This window comes from Haliotis cracherodii, unplaced genomic scaffold (assembly GCF_022045235.1).
Source record: "Haliotis cracherodii isolate W230 unplaced genomic scaffold, xgHalCrac1.p SCAF_7, whole genome shotgun sequence".
Lineage (NCBI taxonomy): Eukaryota > Metazoa > Mollusca > Gastropoda > Lepetellida > Haliotidae > Haliotis > Haliotis cracherodii.
In genome coordinates, this window is record NW_027266330.1 from 59,784,237 (window position 1) to 59,806,018 (window position 21,782).

At 43.8% G+C, this 21,782-nt stretch overlaps 1 protein-coding gene across 1 annotated transcript in view; it reads left to right on the plus strand.

The window, feature by feature from the left end:
* Positions 1-10,699, plus strand: part of LOC139448215 (uncharacterized) — an 18,495-nt gene extending 7,796 nt beyond the window's left edge. The window contains exons 6-8 of the mRNA XM_071229734.1: positions 1,241-1,402; positions 2,852-3,054; positions 10,147-10,699. Coding sequence (XP_071085835.1) covers positions 1,241-1,402; positions 2,852-3,054; positions 10,147-10,288 — 507 coding nt within the window. The 3' untranslated portion in view covers positions 10,289-10,699. The remainder of the gene's footprint in view (positions 1-1,240; positions 1,403-2,851; positions 3,055-10,146) is intronic.
* The last annotated feature ends 11,083 nt before the right edge of the window (positions 10,700-21,782 follow it).

A 21,782-nucleotide genomic window follows, 5' to 3' on the forward strand; every position in this document is an offset into this window, starting at 1 on the left:
AGAATTGGCTGTCCTGTTGTGTCACTGTGACCTGGCTGTCCTGTTGTGTCACTGTGACCTGGTTGTCCTGTTGCGTCACTATGACCTGGCTGTCCTGTTGTGTCACTGTGACCTGGTTGTCCTGTTGTGTCTCTGTGACCTGGTTGTCCTGTTGTGTCACTGTGACCTGGTTGTCCTGTTGTGTCACTATGACCTGGTTGTCATGTTGTGTCACTGTGACCTGGCTGTCCTGTTGTGTCACTGTGACCTGGTTGTCCTGTTGTGTCACTATGACCTGGCTGTCCTGTTGTGTCACTGTGACCTGGCTCTCCTGTTGTGTCACTGTGACCTGGCTCTCCTGTTGTGTCACTGTGACCTGGTTGTCCTGTTGTGTCACTATGACCTGGCTGTCCTGTTGCGTCACTGTGACCTGGTTGTCCTGTTGTGTCACTATGACCTGGCTGTCCTGTTGCGTCACTGTGACCTGGCTGTCCTGTTGTGTCACTGTGGCCTGGCTGTCCTGTTGTGTCACTGTGACCTGGCTGACCTGTTGTGTCACTATGACCTGGTTGTCATGTTGTGTCACTGTGACCTGGTTGTCCTGTTGTGTCACTATGACCTGGTTGTCATGTTGTGTCACTGTGACCTGGCTGTCCTGTTGTGTCACTATGACCTGGCTGACCTGTTGTGTCACTGTGACCTGGCTGTCCTGTTGTGTCACTATGGCCTGGCTGTCCTGTTGTGTCACTGTGACCTGGCTGACCTGTTGTGTCACTATGACCTGGTTGTCATGTTGTGTCACTGTGACCTGGTTGTCCTGTTGTGTCACTATGACCTGGTTGTCATGTTGTGTCACTGTGACCTGGCTGTCCTGTTGTGTCACTGTGACCTGGTTGTCATGTTGTGTCACTGTGACCTGGCTGTCCTGTTGTGTCACTGTGACCTGGCTGACATGTTGTGTCACTGTGACCTGGCTGTCCTGCTGTGTCACTGTGACCTGGCTGACCCGTTGTGTCATCATACACTGTGGGGGATCAATGATCTCACTGTGTTTTGTTTGCAAAATATTTTGTTTCAGTCATTGCAAGTCATTAGAACAAATAATGTTCTCAGAAATACATGAAAAATTAAATGTTGCCATAGGGTAAATAATCCCAAAGTAAAAGAAATGTCACTCACTCACTCACTCTAACCACCCACCCACCCACTCACCCACCCACCCACCCACTCACTCACTCACTCACTCACTCACTCACTCCAGGAACTGAAGACATGGCACCGCCCCCGCGTGGAAGCGCTACTGAGTCATGGAGCGGACATGTTGGCAGTGGACACCATACCAGTCCAGAAAGAGGCTGAGGCCATTGTCGACCTGCTGTCCGAGTATCCTGAGGCTAGAGCGTGGGTGTGCTTTTCTTGCAAGGTACTAACTTTCACAACTTGTATTGGTAGGTAGCCTAGTTTTTCAAGTTTTTGACTTTTTTTCTTCAAGTTTTTGACTTGAAAAGGCCTTAAATTTGGTATTCTGGACTTGAAAAGGCCTTAAATATGACAGTCTGGGCTTGAAAAGGCCTTAAATATAGCAATCTGATCTTGTAAAGGCCTTTACTTTGGCAATCTGCACTTGAAAAGGCCTTACATTTGAAAGTCTGGACTTGAAAAGGCCTTAAATTTAGCAATATTTACTTGAAAAGGCCTTAACTTTGGCAATCTGGACTTGAAAAAGCTTAAAATTTGACAGTCTGGACTTGAAAAGGCCTTAAATTTGCAATCTGGACTTGAAAAAGCTTAAAACTTGACAGTCTGGACTTGAAAAGGCCTTAAATTTGCAATCTGGTCTTGCAAAGGCCTTCAATTTGACAGTCTGGACTTGAAAAGGCCTTAAATTTGACAGTCTGGACTTGAAAAGGCCTTGATTTGACAATCTGGACTTGATAAAGGCCTTCAATTTGACAGTCTGGACTTGATGGGGCCTTGATTTGACAATCTGGACTTGAAAAAGGCATTCAATTTGACAGTCTAGACTTGAAAAAGGCCTTCAATTTGACCGTCTGGACATGAAAAAGGCCTTCAATTTGACAGTCTGGACTTGATGGGGCCTTGATTCGACAGTCTGGACTTGAAAAAGGCCTTCAATTTGACAGTCTGGACTTGATGGGGCCTTACATTTTTTGTGAAATTTCTTGAGGCCTTAACTGCAATGTAGTTATCTACATGGGAATATAAACTGCCAGTCAAAAGAAAGTGTACACCCATGTTTGATGGTGACTAAGAATGAAAGAATGTAGAATGGTTATGTTTTTGATTTGATGCAGGTATCCTAGTTGTGTTTTGGACCTAAAGTTTGCTGTGTTTCAACGACTGTTTTCAAATCCAATTTTCAATTGAATACTTTCTCTTTTGCCTGGCAGTTTAGTACAATTATTTTTTAATCTTGATAATGTATGATTATATCATGTACAGCAACCCATAGTTACCGTAAAAGGCGACTATGCTTGTCGTAAGAGGCGACGAACGGGATCGGTTGGTCAGGCTCGCTGACTTGGTTGATGCATGTCATTGTATCCCAATTGTGTAGATCGATGCTCATGATGATCACTGGATGTCTGGTCCAGACTCGATTAATTACAGACCGCCGACATATAACTGGAATATTGCTGAAATATTGCTGAGTGTGGCATTAAACAAACAAACAAATGTCCCATGTCCTATGTATCGCTTTTTAAGTGCCATAGCAAAAATCACAGAATGAATCTAGTTAAAGAACATATATGTTTCCTTTTTGGAGCAGTACATACAGCCATTCCCTTGTTACTTACCTGCTGCATATACAATAATGAACACTGTATCACAATCCATATCATACACATAGGACGGAGATGCGACATGCCACGGGGAGAGGTTCTCGGAGGCTGTGCAGAGCGTGGTTCAGTCTGACCAGGTGATGGGCGTAGGTGTGAACTGTACAGCTCCGGACCTTGTCAGTGACCTGCTGGGGAGTGTCCAGCATCTCGGACTCCGGAAGCCGGTGGTGGTCAAGCCAAACAGTGGGGAGGAGTGGCTGCCTCATTCTGGGTAAGGAGGTGCTGGGATAGTAACTCTGGCAGTGTAGGTTATTTCAGAAATAAACGATGAGTGAGTGGGAGTTGTTTTACGTACAATAAAACACTGCAGTGAAAATAAACCATGGCGGGCGAAAATTATCTTACATTATAAACCTATTCATTGGGATCGGGGGCGGTCGGGTAGCTTAGTGGTTAAAGCGTTCGCTCGTCACGCCGAAGACCTGGGTTCGATTCCCGACATGGGTACAATGTGTGAAGCCCATTTCTGGTGTCCCCCGCCGTGATATTGCTGGAATATTGCTAAAAGCGGCGTAAAACCATACTCACTCACTCACTCATTGGGATCGCTATTAAGTAAGAGACTTCTTTCTATAGGCATTAAAACCTATTGTGAGGTTTTACTTTCCAGTCGGATGTCCCTGGGATTTTATATAATATCCCAGGGATTTTATATAATGTCCTGGGTATTTTATTAATATAACTTCCGTTCAGATTGTAACATGTAATGAAATGTAAAATCAAATGACAAATGTTTTATATTCCCGAGGATCGAACTCGCAACCTTCATATCTGTAGCCTAGTGAGTGTACCACGAGGCTACAGAGGTGTTGATAAGCATCACTGGTTTTTAGAATGTCCTTTTCAAGATCCGTACGCCAGCAACAGATATTTTACGCGTGTTTCCAAAGGTTCATGGAAAGTATGTTCGAAACATAAAAATGTTGATAAGTGTTGTTTTAAGTTTCTTTTTTTGGTTTATAAGTTAGATAAAACACTTCCCCTCGGGTTTTTAGCTCACCAGGTCTGAAGGACCAAGGTAAACTCATGCCATACCGCGGTGTCCGTCTTCTCTGTCGTCTTCTTCTTCTGAACCACTAATTGGAAATTAACTAGATTTGACTGGAAGCATCCCTAGGTGGTGGGTGTTCAAAATTGTACAAATGGTGGGGCTGACCCCCATAGAGCTGAGGGGCGGGGTGAAATAGGGTAATTTGGGTATATCGCTTTCAACGACTTCTTCTCTGGAACTAAGAGATAGATATCAACCATATTTGATTGGAAGCATTCTCAGGTAGTGAGGATTAAAAATTGTACAAATGGAAGGGCTGATAACCCCCCAAGGGTCTGAGGGGCCGGGCCAAATAAGGGTAATTTGGCTATTATTGCTTTAAAACGACTTCTGTGTATACAAAATGTATATTTTGTCATGCATGATTGGGTAAATATCCAGGTGAGGGATGCAGCGATATTTAAAACCCTTATCCTAGGAATAAAACCATGGGGCTGACACACCTTGGTTTTATCCTGTGGATGTGGGTTTTAAATATCATATCCATCATATCAAATCATGGGTGGGTGTTTGGGTGAGTGAATGAGTGAGTGAGTGAGTGAGTGGGTGGATTGGTGAGTGAGTGTTCAGGATGTTTATTGTCACATCATGTGAGTGAGTGAGTGAGTGTTCAAGATGTTTATTGGCACATTAAGGGTGGATCCAGCATTTTTTTAAATGGAGAGGTCCAAAATATCAAAATCTTCTCTGCCTACCACAAAGAGGTTGGAGGGGGTGAGGGGTGGGGGGTGGGGGGGGGTCATCCTGGACCCTGTGGCCACGTCATACCAAAAGATGTTAAAATATGGTACTTGTTATTGCCCTGCCTGGCACTCGGCACTAATGGGAAACAAGGTCTGGTCGGCTCGGAGTCAGTATACTGTGTCTGAGTGGGGTATTCCTGTTAAACTGCAGCATGGTATTTCAGTGGGCTAGCACGATAAAATCGAAATGAGTCCAGACTAGTACAAGCAGCCACTCACACACGCGCATGTCAGTAATCTGGACATTAAACCCCATGTCATCTCACCTTATGCTTATGACAAGAAATAAGTGAGACAGAAATGTAATCAGAAACTGCATACACAGCAATATTCCAGCTATATGACGGCAGTCTCTCAATAATCGAGTTTGGATCAGACAATCCAGTGATTGATATCGTGAGCACCAATCCATGTCATCTGGGTACAGTGACACACAATCACCGCGTCACCGAGTCAGACACGTATCAGTTTGGTGGCCTCGAGGTTACCAATTCTCACCCAGCATCCCAATAACTGAGATGCAATACATTTGTATGCGTAACAAAATTTAACATCAAACTAAGGTATCTGATAGTATTAGATGTAAAGGAATTTATTCATGACGGTATTGATATAAGTAAATTTATGCGAATAAATTTCTTTGGCATATGACACATTGAACATATTAAAAATTAATGCAATAAATTTCTAAGGTATCTATATCAGTTTCCTTTCAAGAATTTATCACAGATGAGAAAAGTGATATTATTCTCCAGTTTATAACATTTCTTAATCTATACTTTTCTGGTATATAGCGTCACTATACACTGCCTGTACTCTACAGCGCTGTCAGTCGCGGGTGACGAACTACTTGCAGGAAATAGTCGTCCTGGTGTCGGGCTCACTGCACCGCAACTGCACGTTGCACTGAAAACCGCAAATATTCACAAGGTCACGCTCGTCAAATACTCGACCTTTGACACTCGGGGTTGTTTTTCTGGAGCTGAAGCTATTAACATGGATCTGTGTCAAGGCTAGGTCGGTGTTTGTAGAGTACAATGACAAGCTGAGGATTAGACCTTATTTTATGTTATTTTCTCAATGGTATTGTCATGTTGGCTCTGCTTTTTGTGAGATTTGAATCCAAGACTTTTATGACAGCGGGTGCCATTATCACAACAAAGGCAGCTGGTGGGGGGCTGTGGGTCTCACTTTGTAGGAAATGGGGACAAGGAGTTTGTTGATTTGTGTTTTTCTGACGTTGTAGTAAAACTGAAGCCCTTTGTGGTTTCAGCAGATGTAGAGGAGTTGTTGAGATACGTTGTGTTGGTTTATGAACTGTTCAAGGTGACGAGGGTATGGTGAATGCTGCCAGGTTTGAATAGCTTCCCTGTGCTTGAGATCTGGAAGTTTCTGAGCTGGGTTTTTTCTCTGTTTGTGTGAGCTGGTTGAAAGAGTGTTCAGTTTCAATAGATCCAGAGTTTGTAGCATTGACATAATAGCTAGAGTGTTTGCTTGCACACATTATGGGAAATAATGGAGCATGTTTGTTTTAACATTCTTTTCATTTATGGCACTTTAATGTTGGCACTTGAATAGATTCAGGGGAGACTGGGGAAGCGTGGTGAGAGGGATGGAGTGGATTGTGGAGAGGGGTGGATTGTGGAGAGGAGGGTGGAGAGAGGGGTGGAGTGGATAGTGGAGAGGGGTGGAGTGGATTGTGGAGAGAGGGGTGGAGTGGATAGTGGGTAGAGGATGGAGTGGATTGTGGAGAGGGGTGGAGTGGATAGTGGAGAGGGGTGGAGTGGATTGTGGAGAGAGGGGTGGAGTGGATTGTAGAGAGAGGGGTTGAGTGGATTGTGGAGAGGGGTGGAGTGGATTGTGGAGAGGGGTGGAGTGGATTGTGGAGAGAGGATGGAGTGGATTGTGGAGAGGGGTGGAGTGGATTGTGGAGAGGGGTGGAGTGGATTGTAGAGAGAGGGGTTGAGTGGATTGTGGAGAGGGGTGGAGTGGATTGTGGAGAGGGGTGGAGTGGATTGTGGAGAGAGGGGTGGAGTGGATAGTGGGTAGAGGGATGGAGTGGATTGTGGAGAGAGGATGGAGTGGATTGTGGAGAGGGGTGGAGTGGATAGTGGGTAGAGGGATGGAGTGGATTGTGGAGAGGGGTGGAGTGGATTGTGGAGAGGGGTGGAGTGGATTGTGGAGAGGGGTGGAGTGGATTGTGGAGAGAGGATGGAGTGGATTGTGGAGAGAGGGGTGTAGTGGATAGTGGGTAGAGGGATGGAGTGGATAGTGGGTAGAGGGATGGAGTGGATTGTGGAGAGGGGTGGAGTGGATTGTGGAGAGAGGGGTGTAGTGGATAGTGGAGAGGGGTGGAGTGGATTGTGGAGAGAGGGGTGGAGTGGATAGTGGGTAGAGGGATGGAGTGGATTGTCGAGAGGGGTGGAGTGGATTGTGGAGAGGGGTGGAGTGGATTGTGGAGAGGGGTGGAGTGGATTGTGGAGAGAGGATGGAGTTGATAGTGGGTAGAGGGGTGGAGTGGATTGTGGAGAGGGGTGGAGTGGATTGTGGAGAGGGATGGAGTGGATTGTGGAGAGAGGGGTGTAGTGGATAGTGGGTAGAGGGATGGAGTGGATAGTGGGTAGAGGGATGGAGTGGATTGTGGAGAGGGGTGGAGTGGATTGTGGAGAGAGGGGTAGAGTGGATTGTGGAGAGAGGGGTGGAGTGGATAGTGGGTAGAGGGGTGGAGTGGATTGTGGAGAGGGGTGGAGTGGATTGTGGAGAGGGGTGGAGTGGATTGTGGGTAGAGGGATGGAGTGGATAGTGGGTAGAGGGATGGAGTGGATTGTGGAGAGGGGTGGAGTGGATTATGGAGAGAGGGGTGGAGTGGATAGTGGGTAGAGGGATGGAGTGGATTGTGGAGAGGGGTGGAGTGGATTGTGGAGAGGGGTGGAGTGGATTGTGGAGAGGGGTGGAGTGGATTGTGGAGAGGGGTGGATTGTGGAGAGGAGGGTGGAGTGGATTGTGGAGAGGGGTGGAGTGGATTGTGGAGAGAGGGGTGGAGTGGATTGTGGAGAGGGGTGGAGTGGATAGTGGGTAGAGGGATGGAGTGGATAGTGGGTAGAGGGATGGAGTGGATTGTGGAGAGGGGTATAGTGGGTAGAGGGGTGGAGTGGATTGTGGAGAGGGGTGGAGTGGATTGTGGAGAGGGGTGGAGTGGATTGTGGAGAGGGGTGGAGTGGATTGTAGAGAGAGGGGTGTAGTGGATAGTGGGTAGAGGGATGGAGTGGATAGTGGGTAGAGGGATGGAGTGGATTGTGGAGAGGGGTGGAGTGGATTGTGGAGAGAGGGGTAGAGTGGATTGTGGAGAGAGGGGTGTAGTGGATAGTGGGTAGAGGGGTGGAGTGGATTGTGGAGAGGGGTGGAGTGGATTGTGGAGAGGGGTGGAGTGGATTGTGGGTAGAGGGATGGAGTGGATAGTGGGTAGAGGGATGGAGTGGATTGTGGAGAGGGGTGGAGTGGATTGCGGAGAGAGGGGTAGAGTGGATTGTGGAGAGAGGGGTGTAGTGGATAGTGGGTAGAGGGGTGGAGTGGATTGACGAAAGGGGTGGAGTGGATTGTGGAGAGGGGTGGAGTGGATTGTGGGTAGAGGGATGGAGTGGATAGTGGGTAGAGGGATGGAGTGGATTGTGGAGAGGGGTAGAGTGGATTGTGGAGAGAGGGGTAGAGTGGATTGTGGAGAGAGGGGTGTAGTGGATAGTGGGTAGAGGGATGGAGTTGATAGTGGAGAGAGGGATGGAGTTGATAGTGGAGAGAGGGATGGAGTTGATAGTGGAGAGAGGGATGAAGTTGATAGTGGAGAGAGGGATGGAGTTGATAGTGGAGAGAGGGATGGAGTTGATAGTGGAGAGAGGGCTGAAGTTGATAGTGGAGAGAGGGATGATGTTGATAGTGGAGAGAGGGATGATGTGCATTGTGGGGAGGGGGTTAGGTGGAGAGAGGGATGAAGTTGATAGTGGAGAGAGGGATGAAGTTGATAGTGGAGAGAGGGATGGAGTTGATAGTGGAGAGAGGGATGGAGTTGATAGTGGAGAGAGGGATGGAGTTGATAGTGGAGAGAGGGATGAAGTTGATAGTGGAGAGAAGGATGGAGTTGATAGTGGAGAGAGGGATGAAGTTGATAGTGGAGAGAGGGATGATGTTGATAGTGGAGAGAGGGATGATGTTGATAGTGGAGAGAGGGATGATGTGCATTGTGGGGAGGGGGTTAGGTGAAGAGAGGGGTGAAGTTGATAGTGGAGAGAGGGGTGGAGTGGATTGTGGGGAGGGGGTTAGGTTGAGAGAGGGGTGAAGTTGATAGTGGAGAGAGGGGTGGAGTGGATTGTGGGGAGGGGGTGGAGTGGAGATAGGGGTGGGGTGGAGAGAGGGATGAAGTTGATAGTGGAGAGAGGGGTGGAGTGGATTGTGGAGTGCAGAATGGATTTGAGAATGGTTGAGTATAGAGTGGAGCGGAGAAGAATGGAGTTGAGAAGAGGAATACAGAATGGGTGGAGCGTTGTGTGGAGTGGAGTGGAGTGGGGTACATAATTGAAGTGAGTGGAAAGTGATGGAGGGGAGGGCAACGAAGCGACTTTAATTAGGAAAGTTTATGGAGTGAAGAGGGGAGAACCCAATTCCCCCAAGTACAAACCATCCACTGTGTCAGTTGGACGTCTGTTCACTGTCGTTACACAGCACAAGCAAGTCGAGCTTCGCAGGCCAAGGCATTACACTTCATGCTTGAGAAAGTTACATCATAAAACAAAAAACAAACATCGGCTTTCGGATCAGCTGTTCCGGGGACACGTGAGCGGCCTTGAACGGGGTTGAGAAGCAGACATTCCTGGGCCCACCTGCGCAAAGCGATCTTAGGTCTATGATAATCGTTACTCCCATATTTGGACCACCTCCGTGGTCTAGTGGTAGAGCGTCCGCACGGAGAGCTGAAGGTCCGGGGTTCGATACCAAAAGACGTTAAAAGATGGTACTTGTTGTTACATTAAGGGGCTAAAACAAGGACTGGTCGGCTCGGAGTCAGTATACTGTGTCTGAGTGGGGTATTCATGTTAAACAGCGGCATGGTATCTCAGTGAGCTAGCACTATAAATCGGCATCAGTCCGGACTCGTACAAGCAGCCACACACACACACACGCACACACGCACACACGTGCATGCACGTCGCTGTATACGTGCAATAATCTTGGACGCGACGTTAAGCCCAATTTCACCTCACCTACTCCCATATTTAAACATATCTTTAGGATAATGGTAGCGCTATAGAGATTCCTTTGCGCTCTTGGGTTCCGGTTTTGTTTGTCTTGTTCATAATAAAAATTCAGCAAGAATTCAAATGACAAAAATGGCTTCTTGTGAGCAATGGAGATGCAAAAACGCGGCATGACTATTCTTTGAAAGTTATTTGGAATGTCATTATATTAGTCAGTTAGGACACGTGTACTTGAGACGGACCCGTTTTATTGTACTTCGCAGATGGATTCCAGGAAGTGGGAGCCTGTCTCTGGACGGCCAGGTGAAGGCGTGGGTGGATCATGGAGCCACGTGGATCGGCGGATGTTGTCGAGTGTACCCGGATGATATAGCCAAGATGAAAAAAGAACTGGACAGATTGTAAACTACACCAAGCACTCACGATTTTAGATTACGAGGATATATACAGTAAACTACGGTTATAACGAACTCAAAGGGACTACTAATTTTAGTTCGTTATAACCGTAGTTCGTTATAAGCATATATACAGCATAACTACACCAAATAGTTGGGATAAAAAAAGTGAGTTCGTTATATCCGTCAGTACGTTATAAGCGTGTTCGTTATAACCGTAGTTTACTGTATGTCCAGATCCATGAAGATCCAAGTGGGGGAGGGGGTCTCCCCTTTTTGAAAAGTTTGTGAGGATTTTGATATTTTCGGACCCCTCACTTCTAAAAGTGCTGCTTCCGCCCTTAATAATATATATTGCAGAGGGGCACATTCTGGGTTTTTTTGGTGGCATTTTTTGTCCAGCGTTTATTGTGGTATTGTGGTATTGTGGTATTGAACCAGGCGGAGCTCGTCAGGAACCCAAAGTGAGTACTCATATTAGCAATGTTCATCACACTAACACTGTCAATGATGTTTGTTTGTTGTTTAACGCCGCACTCAGCAATATTCCAGCTATATGACGGAGGTCTGTAAATAATCGAGTCTGGACCAGACAATCCAGTGATTGATATCATGAGCATCGATCCACGCAATTGGGATCGATGACAAGCATCAACCAAGTCAACGAGCCCAACCACTATAACAATGAACTCATATCATGTACCTGTAGTTGAGCTCACTGACTGGTCGTGAGTGAGCTCAAACTCAAATAATGTAATTGCACTTTTGAACTAGCTCAGTGTTTTAATCCCTAAGAACAACATCACATTGCCTGCAGGAACATCAAAGCAATCTATACTGTAATCACAAAGGTCGATCTTCCGGTAAGGCACTGGTCATCTCTGTACATACTCTGTATTCCGGAAACCCCACATTCTGGGCGTGTCTAATAGCGTATGTGTGTGTATGTAGACTCCCGCTGTTACTGACGACCTTTGTTAATACGGAAGATTAACATTCTTCGTAACATTGATTGGTTAATACGTACTGTAACATCACTCCGTAACAATGATTGGTTAATACGCACGATAACATTACTCTGTAACATTGATTGGTTAATACAGACGATAACATTACTCTGTAACAATGATTGATTAATACGGACGATAATATTACTCCGTAACAATGATTGGTTAATACGCACGATAACATTACTCTGTAACATTGATTGGTTAATACAGACGATAACATTACTCTGTAACAATGATTGATTAATACGGACGATAATATTACTCCGTAACAATGATTGGTTAATACTGACGATAATATTACTCTGTAGCAATGATTGATTAATACTGATGATAACATCACTCCGTAACAGTGATTGGTTAATACTGACGATAACATCACTCTGTAACAATAATTGGTTAATACGGATGATAACATTACTCCGTAACAATGATTGGTTAATACTGACGATAACATCACTCTGTAACAATGATTGGTTAACACGGATGATAACATTACTCCGTATCAATGATTGGTTAATACTGATGATAACATTACTCTGTAACAATGATTGGTTAATACTGACGATAACAATGATTGGTTGATACGGATGATCACCGCACAGATAAGGCCCCAGGGACCGGCTTCCCAAAGCGATCTTTCATTAACAGAGACTTACGACAGTCGTTGCACTAAAATCGTTTTGTGGAGCGGGCCGTGCGCAGAGCGAGACGACCTTTAATTTCGCTACACGGAGAACCCTATTCATTTCACGGCACCGAGTAACACGTTTTATGGAAAACGTGACACAGCTGTGCATTTACCCCAAGGCTGTATTGAATGAAGTCCATGGATGCAGGAGTAATTCTATCCTTCAAATAAGCATGTCTAGATAAGCCGACAAAACGACGGTCCTTTAGAGCGACAATTTGAAATTATTTAAATAATCTAGAATTATGATTTAAGCTAATAAATATTGCCTTAGAGACTTGTGCAACTCCATTGTGCCTTGTGTTATATACAGAGGACGATTGACTGTAAAATAGACTTGTTAGAATATATGTCTTGTTTCTGTTACCTTAAGATCTTTTTGCACTGTTATGGAACAATTTCCCGAGGCAAGAGAGTTACCTGACTATAAAGTCAATTTTCCATGCTTGTTGAACAAGGCTGGTATTATGGAGTTATATTTTGGCTGGAATAACGAGTCTCTGCATAGTCCAATCAAAATCTGTCTCGGAATCGATATCCGGCTGTAAACTGCCGTGCAGATTTCGGTCGATTTGCAAAGCACGTGTACCGCCAACAGATATTTTCCAAATCTTTTCATGTTTTTAATCAAGGTGCTCACATGGTTTCATGCACTTTGCGATGTAAGACCCGTTTTATTACAATATAGATCTTGATTATCGATCAGATCGTCCTGGGCACCGCCATTTTGTTTGAAGCAAATGCAAGTGACATGAGAGGTGGAATCTGATTGGTCAATAGGAGGAACATAGAAGGGGCATAACACGTAACAGCCACGGGTGGCGCTACGATCAAGCCCAGAAATTCCAGCCTAGTTTAGCAAGGGTGGAAACTGGACTTTATAGTCGGTTAACTCCCTTCCCTCGGGAAGATGTTATGGAACGACTTTTTTCAACTCATATTTCGTAATTTCACCGGATTCCGACTTTTTACACACTCCATGATTACTTGGGGAACCTGCAACGGCCTCAGTCCGTCTCTTCATACTTGGAGCCTCTAGGGGGCGTGTCCCAATCCGCCACGTGGTACAAGGGGTTCACGTTAACTTCAGCTTCAACCTAAAACGAAATCTGTGAAAAATTAAATTCTCTCCCTACCCAGTACATGTTTTGAAAAAGTAAATACCCCGAGAAAAGAGACTATCTTTACCGTATTGAACATTTTTTTCTACAGTTGCACGGGAAGTAACGGTCTTATATCCGGAGAATGAGCGAGGGAGTATTATTTTTAGCGATATTCCAACAATATCACGGCGGGGGACACCAGCTATGGCCTTCGCACATTGTACCCATTCGGGGAATCGAACCCGTGTCTTCGGCGTGACGAGCGGGCGCTTTAACCACAAGGCTACCCAACCGCCCCTAAAATTCCGATAATGTCCCGTGAAAGCGTTCGTTTGTCACGCAGAAGACCCGGGTTTTGATTCCTCACATGGGTACAATGTGTGAAGTCCATTTCTGGTGTCCCCCGTCATAATGTTACTTGAACATTGTTAAAGCGGCGTAAAATAATATTCACTCACTAATGTCCTGTGACTGAAATGTGTCCTAGTGTGATAACACTGTCACCACAGTGACGTTATTTTACCGTAAATTCTCCAATAATGCCTCTATCGTTCACGTAATTAACAGTGAACTTTCCAGGGCGTGCGTTTTATTTCATCAACGTTTTCAAACCCACGGCCCTTATCGTCATCGTGCTGGGATTATAAATCATGTCACCAGCCCCTTGATTTGCCACTTGGCAAGAGTCGACTGGACGAGGAATTGTACCAAAGTAGTTAATGAATTCATACATTTTTACCAATTTCGTGGATCGATGCTCATGACATTAATCACTGGATTGTCTGGTCCAGACTCGAGTATTTACTGACCGCCGTCATATAGCTGGAACATTGCTGAGTGCGGCGTTAAAAAAAAAACAAAAAACATTTTTTTTAAATTGTACAAGCCACATTCCAAGTGATTCCATGGCTTTTCATTGGCTAACCAATCACCTATGTATATTTATGTTTCTATAAAAGATAAATTCTCCCTAACGGACTACTGTTTCCTGATTGGCTGAGAAATAGAGTGGGCGGAGTGGTGTTGCATATTCCGCTGATCGGCGTCATAGATTTCGTATCGTATGCAACTTTTAATTTTAATGATTAAATAATCAGTCTGCGAAGTTATTATGTTATTATTTATTTATAAGAATTGACTTCAATTGTAATATTTTGCGTTTATGGATTTTTGACGTAAAATCCAGTGTGCACGGTTTACGAAAATCGGCTATACGCAATTATATTTTTATTGAAGTAAATTCTTAAATAAAACACCGGGCGCCTTGACGGTTCTTGTCACGTGCCTCTGTTCACCCAGCAGTGAATGGGTACCCGGTAGGATGAGTTTTAACCTTCCAGCGTTGCACAGATAGGTTGGGTTGTATACTCCCCAGGGAGCTGAGAATGAAAATCGAGTGCACTCTTATCCATTGACCAGGGTACTAATGTAACGCTTTGAGCATGCTTTTGTGTGTGGATTTGGCGAATTATAGATATGATTTTTAGTAGTGTAACAAAAAAAGTAATAATTCAAAATTTGTTTCTTTTGTGGCCAGTTTTTATTCTTATCAGTGGGGGGCACGGGTGGCCCAGTCGTCTAAGGCGCCGCGATTCGCTGTGCAGAGTTGCGTCCCTCGGGCACGCCAGAAACCTATGATTGTGGGTTCGAATCCTCGTTCGCCCCGATTATGTTTCTAGGTTTGTCAGCACCATACCCGTGCTCGTGGGTTTCCCCGAAGTGGTAAACGTCTTAGACCTGCATCACTTCGGACTTTCCTCCCACATTAAGCTGACACGCCGTGATATAACTGGAATACTGTTAAAAGCGGCGTTAAACACAACTCACTCACTCACTCACTCTTATCAGTGCTGTTGATTCAGAAGATCCGAGTTAAGATAGGACGTATCTAATCTATGGTAAGACTACCTCAAATTTCGAAACACAGTAGGTAAATTTCCATTCTACCATGACAAAATTAAACGCGAAATCTTAGTGTTAGCGAAGATCGTAAATGAAAGAACATTTTTTGAGTGGTTATTTTTAATCTGAATTAAGGAAAGACAGATGATAGCCTTTAAATAAATTTATGGTGCTGTATTTGCTCAAACAATGGTTTTTTTCACATAATTATATTTTGCTCAAATATTGTTTTTTCACATATACTTTGCTCAAACATTGTTTTTTCACATATTTATACTTTGCTCAAACATTGTTTTTTTTACATATTTATATTTTGTTCAAACATTATTTTTTTCACATAATAATACTTTGATCAAACAGTTTTTTTCACATAATTATACTTTGTTCAAACATTGTTTTTTTCACATATTTATACTTTGATCGCATTTATGACAGGTATTGAAAGTGTGTAGCAGAGAGTCTTCCTCGGCCAAAGTGAAGTGAGAACGTAACACGCTCTCCTACCTAGAGTTCCATGCGGCCAGCATAGTACGTCATTCGTCATGTTTCCACAACCTATAACAAGGCTCGTCCCATTCGTCACCCCTCGCCCCTTTCCGTAACCTACAAGAAGACTCGCCCCACTATCGATGAATGTTATGTGCGAAAATACGACAAACGAATCAAAATGCGCGTATGATTTCAAGTTCTTCTGTTAAAGAATCCCTCAGGAATATCTTTTGGATTTTACAGATGTCTTGCATCTAAAATATACCCAAGATACAGATAGATGTGTTCAATCACACTGTATAATACCGCATGTCTCGATATGCTCTAAATTTCATCTGAAAAACATATAATATATGCGGAAATACACGTGAATCCTTACGCAACGAGTTGACAATTCTTTTAGCAATGCCCGTTTGCGCTTAGACGGAACCCGGTCGCAAAAATGGCCACTACAGGCGCAAGCATCAGAATGCGCGTCAGGATATGGGTTATTCGATCAATATAATCCCGAGTATTTTAAATTATTTTTGGCAAAATGCGTTTGTTTAAAAAATGTGGAAAAATGTAGATTGTCAGTTCCAGATCGCAGTGTATAGGGAGAACAGAAATGTGATATATGAATTGATGTTACTTGCAGGGCTATGTTGAACGATAAGTTCACAAATGTACACGTGCGTTTGTTTACATTAAGGAAAGGGCTCACTTGACTGCGACATCCGTTCCGTTGAGCTGTAACTAGAAATGGCTTTCAAAAACGACATTCTGTGTAATATTCTTTAGTATATTATACCAAGAAGTGAAAAAAGTATTAATTTCAAGTAATTTCATACAGATTTCAAAACAAATTATTCACGTGCCTATCAATTAAAGACATAAAAAACAAAAGTAATTTAATACCGATTAATAAAATACATTTTGAACTGAGTGAGTGAGTTGGGTTTAACGCCGCTTTAAACAGTATTGCAGTTATATCAGGGCGTGTCAGATTAATGTGGTTGGAAAGCACAAAGTGATGCAGGTCTCAGACGTTTACCACTTCTGTGAATCCCACGAGCACGGGTATGGTGCTGACAAACCTAGAAACATAATAGGGGAGAACCGGGATTCGAACCAACAATCATAGGTTTGTGGTCATTTTCTGCTAGAGTGCAGTTCTTAGAAATATATATCTGCATACTCAATATAATGTTTTCAATTACAGAAAAGAAAAAATGTGCATACTTCCTTTTGGCCCTCAGTTTATTAGGAATAGAAACTATGTATTCCTAATTTGATATTAATGATACAGAAACATACTCAGCTATTAATCTCTATATCTCTGTAGATTCAATCTTGTATTCTTTAGACCGAGTAGCGGTAGCGTGTCCGCCCGGAGAGCTGAAGGTCCGGCGTTCGAACCCCGGTCGCATCCTACATAAAGACGTTAAAGATGGTACTTGTTGTTACCCTGTCTGGCGCTCGGCATTAAGTGGATAAAAGAAGGACTGGTCGGCTCGGAGTCAGTATACTGTGTCTGAGTGGGATATTCATGTTAAACTGCGGCATGGTATCTCAGTGTGCTAGCACTATAAATCGGCATTAGTCCGGACAAGTACAAGCAGCCCCCCCCCCCCCCCCCCACACACACACACACACACACACACACACACGCACGCGTGTATGCACGTCGCTGTATAAGTGCAATCATCCAGAATGCGACGTTAAACCCCATTTCACCTCACCTTGTTCGCTTTTTCAGGGTACCCCGTGTTTTAAACACAAATTAATGACCATAGCCTTCCCACCCTGGATGCAAGACTGCACAGTGTGTGGGCTACTGGGTCAATGTATGCGTTTTTGACCACACCGGGTCAATGGCCGCCGTATATCATACTGAGATTTGTGTCAGTATTTCCATTTGATTAGTCATGGCTCTCTTGCCCTATTTACTCCGATACCACACAATAAACTTGTAGGAAAACACCGGGATTAGTTCGCAGCTTGAAATGCCATACATTATCCAAAGGTTAAACTGGCTTATAGGAAACGTTCATAAGCCAGTACTATGTCATGGAAAGCCACGAATGTGTTTCCAACCAAACAAGTTGTTTTGTGTCGTGACTTAAAGACACAGTCATGTTGAAGAAAGATTACTTCGATTTTTTACTTTTTTTGTCAGGTTCGTTATAAAAATAGGTTTGTAATTGAGACTTTTCTATTTTACTTTGTGTCTGAATCTGCGAAAACAAATATACTCAAAAACAAAAGTCCCCGTTACAACAATATTTTAGCGTATTTTTCAAACAAGTAAAGTTTGGCTTTCAATATTGTAGTACATGTATTGAATCAAGTCACAAAAACGCAGCTCTTATTCAATGTGGCAGGAACTTTTGTTGTTCAGTATTTTAAAAAAAAAAAAATTGAACATGATGATTAAGTTTTTAAAGACCCTGTCTTTCTCCCTGGTGAGTCCGAAAAACTCGATTTTTACATTTCACTTTTTTACCTCGCGGAACATATTTGTATGAGATCACGTTAGCAAATAAATATCAGTTTATTAAGGTCAAGGTCACCAGAATTAATGAAGGCAATCATATATAAGTATATGAGCATATGTGTGTGTGATATTGTTTTCAAATCCCACAAATTATGATTTTAGAATAACTTTTTATTTTTTTATGTATATATTATAAAAACTGCGATGGCTTAATTCATTATAATAAGGCATTTATTTAAAATCGCATTTATGATCGAAATGGTAATTAACTATTTTGTTGAAAGGAAGAGAATATATGGACGTCAAATTCACAACGTTTCGGAGCATATGCTTAATCCTTCATCGGGTGAATGAATGCCTTACTTACTTACTTAATTTGGAGATTTAACGTGCGCTTTCCGACTGATTCGTATTTCGCACACGGGCCCGGCCAGGCCATTTAATGTGTTTCCGTAAGGGACGAAAGTGGTGTGTGCAACCCAAGAGGGGGCTTTAGGGGTTGCTTATATAGAATTTGGCAATTTTGAGATTTGGAATAGATGCCGATGGGATTGGGGAGGAGAATGAATGCCATGAGGCAGAGAGCATATACATGTACATGTAAGAACAACAAAATTAATAAGATAACAAAAGGTGGAACATAACAAAGGGTAGAAACTAACAAGGGAAGCCAACAGATGATTGGCGCTGATAGGTGATTAGCAATAGACAATGGAAGCCGACACTTTACAGTAATTAGCGCTGAAGGTATGGAAGCCAGTACTTACATAGATAAGTAATAGGTAATGGACAGTGTCCACTTCTAGCCTTTCAAAAACCTATTGTGTTGAAAGTAAGAAATGCGGGGACACCAGTAGAAGAAGGAGAGAAAAACACAGCTTCCATAATCCTTCAACTCGCTCGCGGCATTAAACCCACTCACTCACCTCAAACAGTAACTCTACCCGTGAAGATCCGGGGTAGAATAGGTCTTCAGAAACCCATGCTTGCCGTAAAAGGTGACTATGCTTGTCGTAAAAGGCGACTAACGGGATCGGGTGGTCAAGGTCGCTTACTTGGTTGATGCATGTCATCGTATCCCAATTGCGTGGATCGATGCTCATGATGTCGATCACTGGATTGTCTGGTTCAGACTCGATTATTTACAGACCGCCGTCACGTAGCTGGAATATTGCTGAGTGCGGCGTTAACAAACCAACCAACAAATCGAACAGTAATTCTCTCAGTCAAATCGCTCACACTCTGTTCAAATATCTACACCGCCTGGCTTTATCTTTTTTGTAACCATTGTCTTCTATAATAATACCCCCCCCTATCTAAGTTATTTTTCTTTGTACATAGTGTCTGCAATGGCGACAGGTTTTCTGAGAAACTACTGAAGTTAGCTTTTCTTAGAGATACGTATCAAGACTGAATTATTTTTTCCAGAGAAGGGGCCTCTTGTGTGTATTAATTTCACATTTAATAAAAAAAAATTCTGAAGACCCAATTGTTCATCTCTTCTTAAGGCTTTATAGGATTTTTTTTAAATTCTTTAGTTTATGTTCACTGCTATATATATGAACTACACAATTCTAATGTGTCCCATGGCGGGGGTAGTGATAACGCTGTGTCCTTGTTCATTACTGGAATAGGGGGCACGGGTGGCCCAGTGGGCTAAGGCGCCGCAATTCGCTGTGCAGAGTTGCGTCCCTTGGGCATGCAAGAAACCTATGATTGTGGGTTCGAATCCCGGTTCGGCCCGATTATGTTTCTAGGTTTGTCAGCACTATACCCGTGCTCGTGGGTTTCCCCGAAGTGGTAAACGTCTGAGACCTGCATCACTTTGGACTTTCCTCCCACATTAAGCTGACACGCCGTGATATAACTGGAATACTGTTAAAAGCGGCGTTAAACCCAACTCACTCACTCATTACTGGACTACCCAGGAGTACAAGAAAGTTTTAAACCTCATTTCACGACCCTACAGATTTCAGCAATATAATATCTGGTTTCTTGGGGAAACAAGGTAAACAGTTAACAATGGTAAACAATTGCGCTATACAAGCTAAGAGTACACACTCATGAAACAGACATACCCGTCATTGTACGAGAGGAAAGCGCGATCTCTTATACCTAACACCTCTGTTACAAACATTCCCTCGGCTATGTCTTGCTCAGGTCGGGCGTAAATAACTTTTTGTGGTTCTGCCTCTTTTGTAGCCCTTGCAAATTAGTCTATTAATAGCCCTGGAATCTATTTATAACACCAGGGGCTGAATGCGACAAGGTCTTTCTATTTCCAGAACTATTTATTCATTCGGAACACACCAAGGTCGAGGAAATTAACTGCCGGGCAGAAAGCATACACTTGAAAGTTCGATTTGACCATAGAATTACAAACGGTATCTAAACTTATCCAGGTTGAAAACAGTCGCCGAAATACTGCAAACGTAAGGTCCAAACACAACAATGAAACCCGTATCAAATACATCACCCTCGAATGACCATTTCTTGTTCGTTTACTTTTAACCACCATTAAACATAAGTGTATTCTTTCTTTTGCCTGGCGGATTATCATATCATCTTTTAAAGTTTTCATCTGAAATAATAATAGCTTCCAGTCTATTTTGGGCGGTCGGGTAGCCTAGTGGTTAAAGCGTTCGCTCGTCACGACGAAGACCCGGGTTCGAATCCCGATATGGGTACAATGTGTGATATTGCTGGAATAATGCTAAAAGCTACCCCACCGCCACCGATTACATAGAGTCCAAGATGTGAAATTATGTAAGAAATAAACGTCGAGGGGGAGATGTTTATATAATATAATAAGGCTGCACGATGAATCGCAAAGAACTATGACGATATTGACATAAAAACTGTTAGATTTTGAAGCTGAAAACCGTTATGAGACGGCCCCTGAACTCGGAAGTACAACAAGCGTTTCCGGAGCGCCGACGTCCATGCGTCCAGTGACCGCTTCGCGTCCCTTGATTATGCGAAGGCAGTACAGGATATCGTGGATGGAATCATCTCCAAATCTACTTGACACAATCCTTTTCGACGTAAGACATTGCAACATAAATGAATATACAAAAACGTAAATCTAAAGTGCTTTTGCAGATTCGATCAACATTTGTGAGAGTAACCCCCCTTACATCATGGCCATGATAACATTGCAGGTCGAGGCCAATGTGTCATCGCAAAATTTTGGTATATTTCATGATTAAACATTGTTCTATAATGACGTCATTTCTGGAGATTCTAACATACGCTCGTAGCTTGATGACGTCGCAAATTAGACGACGTTTATTTGTGAGAGGGAAGTGTCTGGTAAGTTGTTCCCCATAGATGCAGCTGGGCTACGCAGATACGAGCGCAATGGCCGAACGATCCCCTCCAAAAGTGGGAAAGATATGACGATCGGTATTGGGAGAAAAGGTACAGGTGGGGGTGGTGTGGATTCTGGGGGTGGTGGTGATGATGGTGTGGGTGTGGATGATGGTGTGGGTGTGGAGGGTGTGGGTGGGGATGATGATGTGGGTGTGGATGATGGTGTGGGTGTGGATGGTGTGGGTGGGGATGATGGTGTGGGTGTGGATGGTGTGGGTGTGGATGATGGTGTGGGTGTGGATGGTGTGAGTGTGGATGGTGTGGGTGTGGATGATGGTGTGAGTGTGGATGGTGTGGGTGTGGATGATGGTGTGGGTGGGGATGATGGTGTGAGTGTGGATGGTGTGGGTGTGGATGATGGTGTGGGTGTGGATGATGGTGTGGGTGTGGATGATGGTGTGGGTGGGGATGATGGTGTGGGTGTGGATGATGGTGTGAGTGTGGATGGTGTGGGTGTGGATGGT